General features: G+C 33.9%; 1 protein-coding gene across 3 annotated transcripts in view; it reads right to left on the reverse strand.

The window, feature by feature from the left end:
- Nucleotides 1–19,890, reverse strand: part of LOC150108334 (uncharacterized) — a 166,025-nt gene that overhangs the window by 2,887 nt on the left and 143,248 nt on the right. For all 3 annotated transcript variants that reach the window (XM_090415743.1, XM_090415740.1, XM_090415741.1), the window contains exon 8: nucleotides 19,174–19,252. In XM_090415743.1, the coding sequence (XP_090271869.1) occupies nucleotides 19,174–19,252 (79 nt within the window). The remainder of the gene's footprint in view (nucleotides 1–19,173; nucleotides 19,253–19,890) is intronic.

Genomic DNA, 19,890 nt, shown 5'->3' on the forward strand with positions numbered 1-19,890 from the left:
TCTTTATTTGAGTAGTAAGTCAGCAGTTAGAATTGAAGGAAGTACAGGAAAATTTAACACTATGGTTTAATGTTAAATCTGGTGTAAGACAAGGATGTATATTATCCCCTCTGTTATTCATTATCTATATGGATCACATTATGAAGGAAAGTGGTATTAAACATGATATCAGAATTGGAGATGTTAATGTCAGCTCTTTGCTTTATGTGGACGATGTTATACTTCTGAATAAATCCGCTACAAGTTTGCAAGATTCCCTGACTAAATTGAATAACTGTTGTAATAGATATGGTATGAAGGTCAGCATTAAAAAGACAAAGGCAATGAAAATAGGTAGAATTGTTGAAAATGTCAACTGTGTTGTGAACGGGGAACCTGTGGAACAAGTAAAACATTTCAGCTACTTAGGCACGATTTTTACTGAAGATGGTAAATTAAATATGGAAATAGATAACAGAATCAACAAAGCTGGTATAGTAGGCAGTCAAATGAATAAATTCATATGGAATAAGAGCGAAATTAGTCGGAACACTAAATTAGCTGTATACAAGTGTTTAAACCAGTTTTAACTTATGGATCTGAGAGCTGGGTCAGAAGTAAAACACTTGACCAAAGACTGGAGATCGCAGATATGAGAGTCCTGAGAATGATTAGAGGCATGAACAGATGGCATCAATGGCAATATCGTATTAAAAACGAGGATATTAGGAAAGAACTTGACATTGTCAGCATCTAGGAATGCGTTAGCAGAGCTAATGTCAGGTGGTATGGTCACTTAAACAGAATGGGCGAGGAAAGATTAGCAAAACAAGTGTTCTCTGCCAGGTTGTCAGGAAAACGACCCAGAGGAAGACCAAGATATAGGTGGATGGATACGGTACAAAGTGCCTTAGACGAAAGAAATATAAGATCTGATAATGTTGGAGTCTTGACAAGTAACAGACTGATTTGGCGGAAAATTGTAGATAGGAAGTTAGTAATGATGTAACTTTTTCATGTAGTACTATCATATCCTGTACACCCTTTGAGGAGACATGTCGGGAATTTGATGATGATGATGAAGAAGAATACAAATAATAAAAAGATATTATTGCTGTGATAGGTAAACTGCATTCTGCATCCTGGCATTGATGAATAGAACTATTATTATTACTATTATTATTGCACAGGCACCTCCAGAGTCCTGGAGGTGCTTGTGCAGGGATGATCCATTGTTCTATCCCATCTAGCGAAGTGCTGAAACACTTCCCTTGCATCAATCCTATAAAATCCTTTAATTAACTTAAATGTTTCTATGAAATTTCCCTTTTTTTGTGTATCAACCAACTGTGCATTCCACAAACTTTCAATCTATTCTCATGGGGGAGCATTCGAAAGACCACTCAACATCTTGGTCACTTGCCTCTGGATCATCTCCACCACTTCCTCATCCCCAAGAAATCCAGGTGACGAGATCTGAGCATAGTAATTTAGATGTGGATGTATCAAAGCTTTATAAAGAGGAATGATAACAATCTTATCTCTGCATGTTAATGTGCTTTTGAATAACCAAGTAATCCTGAGAGCTATCCTGGCTACTTTAGCAATATGCCCTATCTACTACTATCCCCAAATCCATGGCTTCATCAATTTTCTGGAATACAATTCCCTCAATATGGTACACAGGCTTGTAATCTTTGTATCCCAAAATGCATAACTTTACATTTTTCCAGATTAAACTGACATCCATTATGTCTGAATAATACTGTCAGCCTATTTAAATCATCCTGCAAGCTATCTAACCAGGGCCGGCGAAAGCGGGCATGTGGGCGCCGCTACGAAGGGGGCACCACCGCCGGGGCACGGTTTATAAGTTCATTTTTAAGAAATACAATTTTTATCATAAAAAAAAAAATTCTTAGAATGATCAATATTAAAATAAATAAGGCCAGATACATCGAATAAAAATTAAAAAAAATTGTATATTGCCGCCTCTTTGATCAGCCGGCTGTTTACCATTTTGCAGCGAAAGCAGGCTAAATGCTTGCCTGCAGAATGTTGTGTCTACTGCAGTCTATCTAAAGTGAAACAGTGAACAGTTTTTATGTGCAGAAACGAATTTTCGTAGAAAACATTTGTTGCTAGTTGACCAGTCATATGGTACTCATCTCAGTAGGCTACTGAAAGTAGCGCAGTGCCGACTATTATTTCATCTTTGTGTCGTGTTTTGTAATAATTTCTTGTGGATATAAAATAGAAATGGAATCAGAAATTTTAAAAAAGTTATCTGGTGCACAAAATTGTAAGCGTCATGCTGCGAAAGAAGCAGATATTAAGAAACAAACTGGGGCTCTTAATAAATTTGTTAAAATATTAAAATATTCTGATGCAGATTGTAACCAACTCGATACATCAGAAATCAGAGTTGAAGAACCATGCACATCATCCAGTTTGCATGAAAGTATTATTGCAACTATTGAACAATGATTCTTTTATAACTGTAGTGAGCTGCAGTATAGGCAGAGTTGGCAGCTGGAGTTTTGATCTTGATTTGGTTATTTCTTTTACAGCATTGGCATATCTTTTTGATAACCAAGGCTTGGATGGTGGACTGAGAATTTGGAGTGGAATAAGGGATGAAAGCCTTCATTTCTATGAGGATGACTTCTGTTATTCAGTCTGAGCAGGTGTTTGGATCAGAAGAACTGAAGCTGTAGTCAGGCCATAAAAGGAGGAATAGATGTCACAGAAGTCCTCACAGTCTCACGTCCTTTGGCACCTTCGTAGTGCCAAAGGACATGAGAATGTGAGTTTGAGAAATTGATGTGGCCATTGGCTGTTGAGGTTGCTAGTTGGGATTCTGACAGGAATAATAGTTCTGGTTTAGATAAGTGTACTTATTGGTGCACATCGTTTATATTGCTGTTTAAGCCATCGATCTTGGTGAAGTGGACGTGGAAACTTTTTTTTTCGTAAAAATTTGTGTTGGTAGATTGGTTGGATTTCAGTTGTTGTTTTTTTTGTTGTTGAATTTTTGATGTTTTTTATTGTTGGATTTTTTTGTTGTTTTTTATGGGAGAATTTTTGAGATCCATAGTAAAATCTCATTTCTTTGGTTCAATGTGGTTCATTGTGTTTGGTGAAGAACAGATAAAGAAAAAATGGGGCATGCAATGAGAGCTGACAGATTACAAACATACCGTCCACACAGAGGGAAGGGTTGCCTAAACACGTGAAATTCTCAGTCAAGAAAGGATTTACATGGAACTACAAACTTAGGAGACTGCTTGGAAGGGTGCTATGGCATAAAAAACTACAAGGAAAGAATGTCAATAGTACATGGGAAATAGTCAGAGATTGTTTCAGAGAAGCAGTATTAGACTACATACCCAGGTAAGCAGGATAAACCAAGTGGAGGTTAAATGGATGAGTAGCAATATAAAGCAGAAACTGAAAGGGGAAAAAAAAAAACACTCTGGAGAGAATATAAAGAAAAGGTGATCAGCATGCTCGTGAGTAACACAAAGCAAAGGCAAGAAGGGTGACTAGTATAATAAGGAAAGCTAAATCACAGATCATGAGGGAAATTAGCTAAGCATGACATAATCCAAAAGAGTTTTTAATTGTTAGTGGCCTTTACAGAAAGGTCTAGGCATTTACTCTCTAATAGGGTAGAGAATGGAAATAATTAAAAAAAAAATAATTGCTTTCCAAAAGTTTAAATTTCTTTAATATTTCAAGAAAATTCTGAGGATACATACATGTACAAAACTTATGCATCATAGTTATTGAGTTATAGGCAGAATGATGATGGTTGGATAAATTTAATTAGTGCCAATGGTAGGAAAATAACAGAAAAGCAGAAGAATGTACACAGATTTTCACTTGGTTACAAAGTAAACTTGAAAAGAAATTATATTCTCATTTAATTCTTTACACCAGTATAAACCAACAAAGTTTGCATGTGATGGATCTTCATGACTTCACATCAATTGCCTCAGTATCTCATAATGAAAAGTATATTATGAGACATTATGAGATATTTATTGAGGCCTATCAGTGGGAGCCAGACTCTGTAAGATACAAGGGTTGAATTAATGCAGAAGTGACATCTACATTAATTCTAACCAAAAAGTGTTTAGGACATGTTTTTTTTATATGGAAAATGAAATTATTCTTAAGAAGAAAAGAATAAATAGTAAAATTTCTTGATAAAAGACCAAAAGGAAAACCTAGAGCAAGATGGACAGATACTAATAGTCAAGGGCGTAACATCACATTAAAATGTCCAAATTGGAGAAGTAAAGTTTTGGACAGACAGGGTCGAAGCCTAACACACATCTAGGAAGCTGTAGAGTTATAACAAGAAGAAACTCCTGCTTAGTAGTTTATTCAAGTTTTATAATAAAGTAACAGCAGAATTGGATAAAGGAAATGGCTATATCATATGCTGCTGGATTTTGGAAAAGCATTTGAAAGAATACTGAATGAAAAATTATTATATAAGTTGGAGCAAATGAGAAACCAGTACCATAGATGATGAGGAGGGAAAGAAGCAAACAGACAGACATCAGAGAGTAGTATATGGTGAAGTGTAATCTAGACAAATGAAGGTGAATAGTGGAGTTCCTCAGGGTCACTCTTTAATTTGCATATTAATGATATAAGGCATGATTTTTGGGGAGGGGATTCAGCTGTTTGCTAACAATACAAAACTGAGGAGGGTGATAGTTGATAAACATGATGTAGAAATTCTGCACGATGATTTAAATAAACTGGCAGTGTGGGCAAAGGATAATGGTTGTCAATTTAATGTTGCAAAATTTATGGTTATTTATGGTTGAGAACAAAAAGATTACATACTTTGTATCACATCAACGGTACTGAATTGCAGAAAATTGCCAAGTCTAAGATCTGAGAGTAATGATGGAGAGAGAGTTCAACTGCAGAGGCATGCTGCAAATGTTGGCAAAATAGTTCAAAGGATTATTTGGATGTTGAAGAACACATTAACAAGTGAAGACAGGGAGGTTATTTTCTCTTTTTATAAGGCTAGTTCAGCCACATCTTGACTGTGCACAGATTTGGTCACCTTGGTTTCATGGAGATCAGGAGCTGGTGGAGTTCTCTATTCTGTATGGCTATATTTTATCTTTTAATTTGTTACAAATTTTACTTATCCATGTATAGAATTTGATAGAACAGTGTCAAGTCACTGACCAATTATATAATTGTTAGTGGCTTTCACAGAGAGAAAGGTCTAGGCATCTACTCTCTAATAGGGTAGAGAATGGAAATAATTTTAAGAAAATAATTGCTTTCCAAAAGTTTGAATTTCTTTAATATTTCAAGAAAATTCTGAGGATACATACATGTGCAAAACTTATGCATTATAGTTAGTGATTACCCTTTGACTGAAATTATGTTATAAAAGCTTGTTAACTGAAGGTGAATTAGCTGGTATACAGACTGCAGGCCAGAGAATATGTAACAGAAATAGCAGACTGTGGAAACAGGATTAACTGCAGGATTACTAAAATTAGGTTTATAAAAAATGTTGAGTTATTTGTCATTTGTTTCTGGAGAGGACCAGAGATAAATGACAAAGCTGGTGACAGGTCTGTGGAATGCTCTCTATGAGGATAGACTGAAGGTGTGTTTTTGCAGAGTTCAGTTCACAGGAAGAAGAGAGGAGACATAACGGAAAGTTATAAGTTACTAAAGAGATTCTATATGATAGAAAAGAAATTTTTCAATACATGACAAGTAGAGAGAACGGGGGGGGGGGGGAATTGGGGTACCTCTTGATGATGTTTAAGTGTGGTTAGTAAAGTTGTGTGGACTAGTATTTTGCTTGGAGAATGATGGATGAGTAGAATAGATTGCCAGAAGAAGTTGTGAGTGCCTTGATGGTGAATAAGTTTAAAGAGTGATATGAAAAGTACTGCGTGAATAATGGATAGTATGAGTTTCCCACAATGAGTTTCTGACTTCCTAGAGATATCCATATAATAATAATAAAAAGAATTAGAAAAAATACCATGTCAACATAATCTATGTTAGAAGATTAATACTTAAAAGGAATAGTAATACTCAAAATGAGAAATTGGACAATGGACTATTTGTATCAATGGTCTCACAAAATGTTAGATTGAGAAGGATTATTTTTTATTTATATTTGAGAGGGCAGCCAATATAAAGAAAAAGCTATTGGATACCTCTACACAACAGAGAAGGAAATAAATCTAGACAGAAATATTTTGGATAAATTTGGAGAAGAGAGCAAAACTATTTAAAGAAAGGATATTAAATAACCATTTTTTTTTCATCCAGTTATATTAAAACTATATCTGCTGGGACTTTTTCTGGCATACTGGCATCAAATGCTTTGCTGACCTTTCCTATTCCATTCTTTTAAGTTCCATAACACCTGAAATTAGTTCTGCTCACATATTTCTCAGTGCTAGTAATGGCAAGTTCCTTCCAGCTATCTTCATTTTTCATATGATTCTTCTACATTGATGTCCTCTTTTTCACATCTATTTTTTGCCAGGATTTTTGTACCTGTGATCACTAGTCTTTGATCAACTGTTTTATTTCTAACACAGCTCTCAGATACATAAGTTAAATTTAGTTGGAATACCGTGTTGTATAAAGCTAGTTTAGTGTCTTGGCTCATTTCTGTCTTATTCATTAAAAATTTATTCAGCTGGCTTCCCAAAGTATCACCTTTACTTATTCTGTTGTCAAATATCATATTTAATTTGCTACCTTCACAAAAAATCGTGCTTAAATAGGGTGAAATATTTTACTTGTTCTGTAAATTCGCCATTTAGGATGCAGTTGATGTTTTCTATTTCCCTGCATTTTTTCATTAATAATTTGATGCAGGTTATTCAATTTAGGTAAGGAATCCTGAGACTAGTAATGGATTTTATTAAGAGTATAGCATCATCCGCATTAAGTCAAGAACTAAGATGAACATCTCCAATTCTGATATCAGGATTAATTCCACTTTCCATCAACAGTGGAAACTGTTATTCATCAGCTATCTTCTTCTTCAAGTGTCATCCCCTAGAAGGAGGTTGGCAACCATGTCACGGAACTTTTTTCTTTCTTTTGCTATTCTGGAACATTTATGGTAATTCAAGCCAGTCCAGTCCTTAATGTCTTCAAACCACATTCTCTTGGGTCTACCTCTTCCTCTTTTTCCATCCATTTTCCCTTCTAATATTAATTTCTGAATGCCTTCTTGTCTAGTTAGATGTCCAAAATATTTAAGTTTTCATTCTTTAATTATTTTCATTAATGTTCTTTTCATTTTTGTTTTATTTAAAACATCTTCATTTTTAATTTTCTCTGTCCATAATATTTTCAACATTCTTCTGATGGTCCACATTTCGAAAGCTTCTAAATTTTTCTCTGCTTCTTTATTTAGAGTCCGAGTTTCAATGTTGTAGAGAAGGCTTCACCAGATATAGCATTTTATTAATCTTTTTCTTGTGTCTAAGTCTATATCATTGTCTCTAGATGTTAGAACAGTTTTCATATCAATAAAGGCTTTTCTTGCTATCTCTATTTTTCTTTTTATTTCTTTAAGGGAATTTCCTCTGTAGATAAACATTTGTCCCAAATATAAAAGACTGAACCTGTTCAATTTTCTTTTGGTTAACAGTTATGTTTAGTTTCTTATTTATTGATTCTTTTGATGTTATCATACACTTTGTTTTCTTTAGGTTAATAATTAATCCCATGTCAGGAAATTTACAACATAATCCCTAAGCTTATGTTGTAAATTTCTGTGACTAAGTTTTGAAGATCATCTTCAGATTCAGCTATAAGGACTGTGTCATCTGCATGCCTGAAGTTGTTGAAGTTCCTACCCCTGACTTTTACACCCTTCAATTCTGCAATATCTTTAAAAACTTGCTCACTATATATGTTATACAATAAAGGTGATAAGACACATCCTTGTCTTACTCCTTTTTTGATTTCCAAGTTTTCAGAATATGAATTTTTATATCTTATTGAGGACATCTGATTCCAGTATATATTTGTAATTATGCATAGATCGTTTCCTTTTAGTCCATTATTCTGTAGCTGTAGGATATATATTAATATCTTGTGATCTAATGAATCAAATGCTTTGGTGTAATCAATAAAACAAACATATATGCTTTTCTGGTTATCAAGGCTTCTTTCACATAATGTTTTCAAATTGAAAATTCCTTCTCTTGTACCTTTGTCTTTTTGAAAAAATGACTGAGTGTCTTCTATTTCTATTGACAAAGTGCCTTTTATTCTTTCTAGAATTATTCTCAGTAGTAATTCTGTAACATGGCTTGTTAAACTTATTAGTCTATATTCTAAAACTTCAAAAGTTCTTGGAATTTTGGGAATAATGACAAAGATGGATTTCCTTAGATTAGTGCTTTCTAAACTTTTCATGTTGGTGACACACTTTTTAGACAAACATAATTTCGCGGCACAGTAATTCAGTCTGATGTGCCTCTCAGGGGTCACATGGCCAGATCAGACGTAGTTTAAGTATATGCTTTTACAATTATATTTTGTATAACTTTTAGAAGGTTTATTTAAAAATCTCTTCCTGTTCATCCGATACCTGGTTAATAAAAATTCACTATTTATAGTAAGTGATTAATCACTTACTCCTTTTAAAACTGATCCCATCATTACTATAACAAGCAACTCCTTTTGATATTTGATAAGATCAAATATCATATAACTCCTTTAAAGGTTGCGTGATATAGTTAGACTATACTCTTGTCTTGAGGGCATGACACAGTCTATTAGCAAACCAGAGGTTAAACTTGTTTCACGACACAACCTATCTCATAAAAACCTTTCATTTTTATTAAAAATATATACTACAGTATGATCGAATAAAAAACACATCAAGTGAGCTGAACTGATTCTCTCTTCTTAATTTTTCAATGTATTTAATAGAGGGAAAACAGATTTCATAGCTTGCTTGTTGAGTTTTTTTAATCATACTGTATTTTTATATATAATAAAATATACAAAATAAAAATATATAATATATTTATATTTATTTCCAAGATTAATGTCATTGTTATAAGAAATAGAAAGAAAAGAAAGAAATATATAATAATAGAATTTTAATGAGATATATGAGCTTCATGGGGATGAACACAGCTTTTCAATATTTGGTGGAATAGTAGATAAAGACACTTGCATTTCGTCATCAAGCATTCTTAAGCTTCCATGGTTCAATGTCTTCAAGTTTGCCATCATTGAAAAGGATACTTCACACATGTATGTAGTGGAAAACTGCAAAAGAATTTTTAACACCTTTTTACCTATGTTTGGATGCATTTTTGAAACACGAATCCAAAAGTTGTCTAAATTACCCTCTTCATACATCATTAACAGACTTCGATCATTTTTTATTTCTGCTAATTCTTCTTCAATAAGTGACAAGTTAATCATTGCAGTTGAAAAAAATGGATTTCTGATCCAATCATAGTCTTGTATTTCAATATTTGGGAAGTAATGATGAATTTTCTCTCTGAGCATTGTTAAATGGTCAACAATTAGCGAGCTGATATCACATTTTAGTTTACAGTCTGCAGTTTTGGAAAACATTTCAAAATTTCCTTCTTTCTTTCCTTTTCCAAATTTCTATCTTGTCTCTCATAGCACAAATTTTATCCACCGCTGTTAAGATATTTTCTCCTTTTCCTTGCATACCGGTGTTTATTTTATTCAAGTGTTCAAATATGTCAGCAAGATATGCCAATTTTGTGCACCATAATTTGTTTTGAATTAGATCGCAGAATTCATTTTGTTGATTTTCCTCAAAAAGTTTAAGCATCATTTCCCTCAATTCATATACACGACAAAGCACTCAACCTCTTGACAGCCAACGAACTTCTGAGTGTAGTGTAAGTTTTTAAATTTTCCCCCTATATCTTCACAAATTTTAGCAAATAATCTTGATTTAAGAGGTCTACTTTTAATGTCATTAACCATTTGAACAACTTTGTCCATAACTTTTTTAATTCATTACCAGTGGTTTGCGTGCCTAGTGCTTCGCGATGTAAAAAGCAATGAGTAATTATAATATTTTCATTCTCTTTCTTTGCTAAAGCTGTGAAACCTTTTGCTGAACCAACCATTGAAGGAGCACCATCTGTGCATATTCCTACACAATTTAACTATAGCAAATTATTTTCCTTCATGAAGCAATCTACTGTTTTAAATATATCTTCACCTCTAGTTTTCATTGGAAGTTCTAGACAACACAAGAATTGCTCAATACTTCTGGTAGTATGAATGAAACATATAAAAACGAGTAATTGCGTTAACCCACTGACATCTCTTGATTCATCTAACTGCAATGTAAAAATCATATTATCGTCTTGAAAAATATCTTTTATTTGCAGCTTAATATCAGCAGACATGTCTTGAATACGTCTTCCAATCGTGTAATCTGCCAAAGGGATTTCATTAACTTCTATATCAAATTCGAGCCCAAACATTGTTTGAACAATAGCACAGCAAGATTCCTTTATAGTGGTTTCAGCAATAGTGTGTGGCTCCTTGTTTTTGGAAATTATTTGAGCAACCAAGTAACTTGCCTTCTGAGCTTTCTCTGATGTCTTCATTCTCTTGGTGAATGATATAGACTGCTTCTTTATAGATTTTGAAAGTTCAATAAAGTATTCTACTGGCTTTTCTGACAAATGACTGGTTTTGAGGTAAAATGGCGCTTTAATTTGTTTGGTGCAATACTTTCATTTGCAAGTATCACCCCACAAGCTAAATACTGGGGACAAGGATGGTTTTCATTACCAGAAAATGTGAACCCCAATTTCATATAATCTTTATTGTATAAACAAGGCACGGAAAATTTCCTTTATACTTCTTCCGTATTAATGCAGACCAGTTGATTCTTGCATAGTTTCCTCTAGTCAATACATTTTATTCATCACAAATGTCACCTTTAGCTTTTCTTTTATTAATTAGAAACTTATCCAACACCAATTTGATAAATAAAACTGTGCGAATTTATTGTAAAGTTTTAACAGTAACTAAACATAAAATAAAAGCACCAGCTCTTCATTATGCAGTTAGAATAAACATCAATAATAACATTTGTATGAATAAGTGAGGCACTTCACTTTTATTGTTCGAACGATAATAAAACTGAGCGACTACTACGTGATAAAACCACAGGATGAATTCGGCTGCATTTATTCTCCATTATTTATCAAAATATATTGATATGAAATATTCTTAAAGGTTAAAAATAATTAAAAGATAGTTTGTATATAAAATTTTGAAAGTGAAATTTAAATTCTAGAATGTAAAATCTTGCAATTACATTCTATTTAAAGTAAAGTATTTTTGGGACTCCTTAGTGCTGCTCTGCATAATTTAGCTTCTGTTTATATTTACTGTCACTCATACTTGAATAAACTATAGAAAACCCCAACAAAAACGAAACTGATCGTGATGGTTGCATGTAGGTCAGTATAGACTCAGGGAGGGGGGTTCCGAGCAGTTGACCAAATATCATCTTTAATGGCGCTAATTAAAAGTCGTACCGGTACTTTGCAAAATGGATTCCGCTGTGGAAATTTTCAGCAATTATTCTGTTTAATGCTTTATGTTCGCGCGACACACCTTCACATTGCAGTTGACACACTAACGTGTCGCGACACACAGTTTGGAAAGTTCTGCCTTAGATCATCAGGGATGTATATCATAGATGTTATTAAAAATAACCCTTAGGTCATTAATTGTGTTTTCATTTCATTTCTTTAACAATTCAATAAGGATCTGATCAGGGCCTGGTGTTTTACCTGTTTTCATTTGACTTTATTCTAATTCTTCATATGTAATTGGTTCACCATCCATATTTTGTATATCTGGTGTGTCTGTGCGATCGAAATCAAACAGTTCCTTTCCATATTCTTTCCATCTTTTAATGATATCTTGTGTCTCTAGTAGCATTTTTCCATTTTGATCTTTTATACAAAGATTATGGTAGAAATTTTTCTTTTTATGTGTCGGAGCTTGGATTGACTTATGCATTTCTTTACTACTGTGTTTGGTGTCCAATTCCTCTATTTCTTTACATTTTTTATTTAGCCACTTCTCTTTAGCCTTCTTGCATTCATTTTTTATAATTTTACTGAGTATTCTATACTTTTGTGTGTAATGAATTTAGTTTAATCCTTTATCCAAGTGTGAACAAACAAAGTTTGCACCTGAAAGTATCTTCAGGACTGGGGTAAGGTACCTGAAGATACTTTCAGGTGCAAACTTTGTTTGCTCACACTTGAATAAAGGATTAAACTAAATTCATTATAGTCTAACCAACTGAAAAATAAACTTTCCATACTTTTGTGTGCTTTTCTTTTTTGTCTTTCATTCATAAGTTGTAATATGGATTCTTCATCCAGAGTTTTTTCTTATTGTATTTAATTTTTGGAATAATCTCGTTAGCCATCTCATATATTGCACTTCTAAAATTTGATCATCTGTTTTCAATTTCCCTTATGTTGCAAAGTATACTGTCTTCTGTTTTATATCCTATATGATCTAATTTTTTCCTAATTTCTGAGTTAAACACCATCATGTTGTCAGGTATATTTAGAGCTGTTTCGCTATGATTGTTTTTTAGAAATATTTTTTTAGTTTAATTTTTAAAGTAGACACAACACGGTTATGGTCTGAACCTATATTAACACCTGGATATGTTTTAATGTTGGTTATATTATTTTTGTATCTATTATTTATCATTATGAAATCTATTTGATTTCTTATAGAGTTATCTGGGCTTGTTTCAGATAACTAATCTAGTATCTAATCTGTGCTTTGGATGTTGAAAGAAAGTATTCATTATGCATAGGTTGTTTTGAATGCAGAATTATATCAATCTCTTACCTCTTTCATTTCTTTCACCCAATCCAAATTTTCCAACAATTGGATTTTCTTCCCCTTCTCCAACCTTTGCATTCAGGTCACCCATCACTATGAGTATCTCATTTGATTTTACATATTCTATAGATTTTTGTAAGTTATTATAAAAATCTTCTATTTCTTCATCATTGTGAGTCATCGTAAGGGCATAAACCTGGATAATTATGATATCACTGTTCTATAATTTGTTCTATAATTTTCCATATTCATGCTTCTCTCCACCAGAATATACAAATGTAAAGCCATCTTATTCTAGTTTTCCTGTGTTAGGCCAACTTGTTTCACTAATTCCAATCATCAACTTTAAGTCTTTTCATTTCCTGTATAAGGTTGTCAAATTCCCTAGTTTATATAATGTTCTCACATTCCAAGTTCCGATTTTCAAGACTCTGTTTTTTGTTTTCAAATGAGGGATATCAGCTGCTGACCTTCCTTTAGGACTTAAGTTGACATCATCATAACATGCATTTGCAGCACTCATTTTACTCACAGTTTCAGTGTCTTCTTCCTTGTAACTATTTAAAGCTTGGGATGTTGCAAAGGTTCCAACTTCTAAAGCATAGCTTGTAAGATATTTCCATTTCTCCATGGTCGACTATAGGATAGTAACGTGGTGAGACCCCGATCTCTTCCACGCCTGCAATAGCCAGCTAACTTGGCTCAAACTGCCAGCCATTGATCTGTATTCAAATTCTAATGCCTGCCAGTTGTTTCACATTGAGGTTGATATATAAATTCTTCTGACAATGATGAAGCAGATATCATTGCAGTCTTAATATCTTTTCCAGGGCCCCCTTTAGTGAGTCATTTTTCAAGGTTCTGTGCAAGCCATGATGGCTTGCACAGAAGGTCACACAAAGTCCCCACCGTGCTTCACCTTACAAAGCAATCCTCTACTTTATGCTGCTTGCAACCCTCCACGATGTGGAAGTGGGGTTGGACTTTGGAGAGTTCCAGCTATTCATCAGCTATATGGATCACATGATCCATAATAGTTGATGAGTAACAGTGGAGACAGTGTATCTTTGCCTCAAACCTAGTTTTACAAGACACCATCTTCCTGTACTTACTTTAATCAAAACTGCTGAATTACAAACTATGCACAACAAACTCTGTATATAATGTTCCATTTACACCATTTCATTAGAGGTTTCTGAGCAGCTTTTCTCTTAGCATCTGGTCATATGCCTTTTCCAGATAAACAAAACTTAAATACAAATTCTTTTTATCTGGTATCGATGCTTAGATGTTTATTACTTTCATTTTATGAAGAAAACACACATCTAAAGATAATAATAAACTTACTAAATTCATTTAGTTAATTAGATTATTAAGCCAATATTTTGCCTTGATCAACAAGGCATCTTCATGAGAATAAAGAAATCTACTAAGCACATGCATGCAAGTACACCAACAGGAAGGTAAGCACAGACTGATAGTAAAAGGCAGGTTCTCACATTTCTAATGGCATCCTCTATGAATGCAGTGATGGAATCTTGCTGAAGGTTTCAAAATGATGGTCTCCTAAATTTTCTAAATGTGATGCAGCCAAATTTTATTTACATTTGGAGAATGTTGTAGTGCTGTGGTGGATTCCCAAAATAGTCTCTGATTTATATTGGCTTTTGTACAAGAGGCAGGTCCCCCAACCTCACTCAATCTGGTAATCTGTATTCATGGTACAGTCTGCCACCTCAGAATGGCTGTAGCAAAATACTGATCAGTCAGCACCTCAGATATTGTATTAAGGGCAAAATTCAGGAATGAGTGGAGCAGCATTTGTGAAGGGTAAATCATGCTTAGAACCTCAGTATTTCAGCTGGTATAGATGAGCCCTTTGGTTGGAAAGACCGGTTCAAATCCAATCTACGATGAGTAGAAAATTTTATATATTTGGTTTAATCCTTTATACAAGTGTAGGCAAACAGAGTTTACACCTGAAGTATTTTAAGGACTGCGACAACTCGTGGTAAAGGTGGGATAAGTTCTGATCACTTGCCTTCTTTATCGGGTGTTTTCAATCAAATGCTGAGTTAGCCGGTCTCATACAGAGGTGGAGAGTTTTTTCTTCAGGTTTTTCATCCTCAAAGCAAGCCAAGCAACCCAGTGAACACATATATCTACAGACATAGGACACTAACTGTAAGATGGAAGAGATTACAGCCTCACCATCTTATCTTTCTACTGCACATTATGGATCTCAGGTAGAGATCCATAATAGTCAACCTCCTGGATGGAAATGACACTTGAAAGGACAGGACAGAAAGTGATGTTTCAGTCATTTACTCACTTTTTCAAATAAAGTGAATATCTGAGGTGGATAAAGGGAATGGCTATATGATGAAACTCCTGAACTCTGCAAAGAAAATTAACAAGATACTGCATGGAACACTGGTGATGTGGGTAATAGGTTAGCTCAGGGATCGCCAAACTTCATTGACCGTCGACCCTTCAAGAGTCTCTTGACTTTTTTATTGACCCCCTCTATTTTACTATTACATAAAAAGATGCTTATGTGAGTTTTTAGATTGTTTATTTTATAGTTACAGTGTTTATTGTATGTATAATATAGTATATATTATTATATTGGCTTAACGTCAAAGGGATACGTTTTTTGACGTCCTTCTTAACATTATATATTTGATAGGAGGGATAAATAATATATAAAATATAAAATTTAATTTAGATAACAAAATAACAATAATACAATCTTCCTTATATATATGAAAATAAGACTTTTATTAACTTAGTATACAATTTACTAACGTTGTCAATGTGAAGGGTGTGCTTCGTGACTCTTGACAAGATTAGCAATGTTGAGTTCAAAATGAGTAAGTTTCAGCCTTAAATCACCACAGAATTCTATATCTAGCTTATTTCTTTGTTTTGTTAAAATGGAATTAACATGGTTGAAACCAGCTTCAACCATGTAAGAGCATGGAAATGCAAGCAAAAAGGGGAGTACCACTTCAGAAAGTTTTGGATATTTTTCTACAACATTTATATTCGTCCAAAAGTAACTTAAAGTCCTATTTTTAAAAAGCATCTTAGCTTCAAGATCAACTGACAATTCAATAAGTTCATCTTGTAAGTTACATTCGACATTTTCAATATCTGCAAAAAATGGCTATTTCTATAGGATGTACAAAACTACCAGCCCTGCTCAACTCTTCAACATAGAGAAGTTTAGTTCATGAATGAATAACGATTGAATTATAATATGTATGTTGATGAATTTTAGAACATTAACGCTCACTTGTATGTTGATGTGCAAAAATGAGACTGGGATCGAATATGTGTAAGTATAAGTAAATAAGCAACTGTACATGTGTTGCCATCTCGCTCCTGCCGCGCTGGCCGGGTGGGAACCACCAACATCCGTTTATTGGTAAATACGTCATTTTGGCCTACTTGACTGGCCTCCGTAACTATTTTCATGACCTTGCTCCATCTTACAGGTCCTATTCATGTCACTGTTCCCATGATTCACTCTTAATTGCATTGTCATTCGGGATGGAGGTATACCAAGTTAACTGAATTAAATATTACCCGAACAATGATGTCTTATATTTTTCCACTGACCCCCAATCGATCCCTAACAATGTTATATCGACCCCGGGGGGCGGGGGTCAATATCGACCACTTTGACGACCACTGGGTTAGCTGATGGATTTGCCTGGTTTATGGAGGAACAGAGAACAAAAAATGTGTGATTAGTGGTATACCACAGGATCTTATGCTGGGGTCACTGTTCTATAATTTGTACATTAATAATACAGGAAAAGCTGGGAGGGGAAATATTCAGTTGTCTGCTGATGATGTAGATCAATAGTTAATAAAGATGATGTAAAGATCTGGCAGGATGATTTAAATAGACTGACACTGAGGAAAATGGCTGTCAATTTAATGTGGTAAAGCATAAAGTAATGCATTTAGGAATGAAAGGATTACCAGCTGGATACTATATCTGATGGAACTGGGTTGAAAAGCTGATGAGGCTGGGATTTGGAGTGTTCTTAGAACATGAGTTAATGTTAAGAGGATAAATTGCAAAAGTGGCAAAAATGGTGCAAAGAATTATCTGATAATGTTATTATATCTCTTTATAAGACTTTGTTAAGGGTCCCATCAAGACTATGCACAGATCTAAGTTTCTTGGAATGAGGTGAAGAGTGGCAATTCTATGGAATGCTGCTTACAAGAATGGATCAAAAATTTGGGGATTACAAAAATTTGGATGATAGGCAGGGGGAAAAAAAGAGAGGGACAGGGATATGATAGAGACATGTAAGTTACTTAAATGGCTTTGTAGGATAGACAGAGGAATTTTTTTTTTTTTTTTTTGGTATGGGACTAGTGGGGGGGGATGAGATAACTAGGAAACCCTAAACCGAGGAACAGTATGGTTATTAAACACTTCAGGCTAGATTTTTTGCTCTGAGAGTGGTAAATGGGTGGAATAGGTTCCAGAATGATTTGTTGGCAAATGAGCTCAAAGTCAAGGTATGTCAGGTATTGCATGAATGATGGTTAGTTCTTGTTGAAATGTTTAGTGCAACTCCCATTGTGAGTCTACAGACTCCATGATGCTGGTGTAATAATAATATTACTTCTGATAAAGCAGAATTTGCATTTTTTTAAAATCTATTATGCGATCACAGTCAACTAACTCTTGTTACAGCATTATAAGGACTTACTGATGGTTTAGATTACACAGTCAACTTTCACTATAGCAAACACATAAGATCCACAGGAATAATCTGTTATAATAGTGGATGGACAGTTTTCTACAGTGAATTTCCTTGAGCAAAGTATTGTGCCTGAGAGAGTTTGGGTTGGGACTTTTCAGTAATTTGTTATAGTGAGTTTGTTATAACGGTATTTTCTATAGAAAGTTGCCTGTACCAAGACAATAGAACCATTTGGAGATTTAGCTATTCAGCAGAGCATGTGGAAAAGAAAGAAGTCTGAGATTACAGGTGGGAAAATTCTGCCACTTCTATGAGACCAGCTAACTGAAAAGCATCTTATAAATGCTTCATCCATAACACAATGAAAATGAAAATTGAATCTGGGATTTTTAATGAAAGAATGCTCTCAAGGAATGAAATACAGTTAATCTTCACTATAACAAACTTGCCCACTATAACTGAAAAGTTCCTCCCCAGAGATTCATAGGTACAATGCTCTTCTAAAATAAATTTGCTGTACTAAACAACTCACTATAACAAAAGTGTTCCTGTGGTCTCTACAGATTTATTATAGCAAGAGTTGATATTCATTCTTTGACTATAATTGTAAAAGAATGAAAAAAATGTGGCAACAGCATTCTGCAAAGCAACTGCTTAATACTGGAGAAATTCACTTTATGAGGGTAATAAAATATCATGGCATGAATTCTACATATTCTTAATTCTAGTGTCCCTCCACAGGCTCTCCACTTTTCAACACCATGACCCCAGATCTCGTGACAATTTTTCAACTATTTTAGAACATTTTAGAAAATATTTTACATGGTGACTTTCCAAAATGTTATAAAGCATAATATGGTGATATTAAACATCAATAAAGTAATTAATTGTAATGATTTGTTTTTTATTATTATTATTATTATTTAATATTATAATTCATTATATCGCAATAAAAATCAGTTATATATAGTTTAATAAACAAAATAAATAACAAATAGTGCCTCTAATGCAATTGAAAGAACACTGCACCCTTCAACTGGTAAAGACGTGGGTTCAATTCTCATTCTGAAGAGAGGAATCTTTATATGGGCTTTTCAGTTGATGGTGAGTTAGCCAATCTTACATGGCAGTAACAAGGTTTTTTCCTCCTGGAAACTTGGGTTTTTCATCTGCATACAAGCCAATTGGCCATGAGAATATATGCAATTTACAGACAAAAAATACTGTTGTTGATGGTAGTGGTGATCAGTAGTAGATGGTGCTGATGGTAGTGTCATTGTGTGTAGGTAGAGAATTATGTAGTAGGGGAGCCAGAGAGGTATGTGTAGTAAAGCAGAATGAAATGTCCTCCTGTGATGAGTCCTTGGACTCCTTAGAGGTGTCATGTAATAATAGTAACAATAATAGAACAAAGAAGTTATTTTTGCCCATCTTACTATAAATATCTAATTCCAATCATTATATGTAAATAGGTAAAATAAAATAAGATCATAATAGCACACAGAAAGCAGTTAAATTCACATTATCATACCTGTTCGTCCTCTTTTGTCTTGAATTTCTGGGTCAATGTTTAACCTAATTAGCTCTTTTATAACATCCACATGTTCTTCCTGCAAAAAAGCATTTCATTTTTCCATTAGCATTCTGTCTGAAATAAAATTGTTTGGCCTTAAAGGCACCAACCACACACAAGCAGTTAATAATCAATACAGCAGACAAACATTATAGCAAACGCGTGGATAGGTTTATGTGTTCGTCACACATGTTGAATTGAATTTAAACGTATTGAATTGAACTGATTGATAAGAAAATAACTATTTATTAACTTAAAAGTTAATATTTTGCTGGTATTATATCCAGCATCTTCAGAGCACACAAACAAAGTTTGTTACAAATGTGAGACAACCACAATTCGGTGTAACAGTGGGGCTAGTATAAGTAATTGCAGCATGCAACACAAAACAAGTCCTAATATGGCAGTATCTAAGTTAAAAAAAAAAAAAAAAGCAGTAGTCCAAAGTTTTGAAAAAATATAGTAGTCCTTGAAAGTTTTGAAAAATAGTAGTCCAAAGTTTTGGAAAAAATCAAATTAAAATAAATAATTTTAAAATAATTAATAAAATAATAATCTCTGACTCTACAGCCAATAAAGAATTCGCTAAAGTTAAAAATTGGCATCAAAAGAAATTTGAAATCCTCCAGCAATGCAGTGCTGCAGCGGCCGCAATTACATCAAGATGGCGTTGTT

Source organism: Typopeltis vanoorti, chromosome 3 (genome assembly GCF_054136105.1).
Source record: "Typopeltis vanoorti isolate ZY-2024b chromosome 3, IOZ_Tvanoo_1.0, whole genome shotgun sequence".
NCBI classification, from domain to species: Eukaryota; Metazoa; Arthropoda; class Arachnida; order Uropygi; family Thelyphonidae; genus Typopeltis; species Typopeltis vanoorti.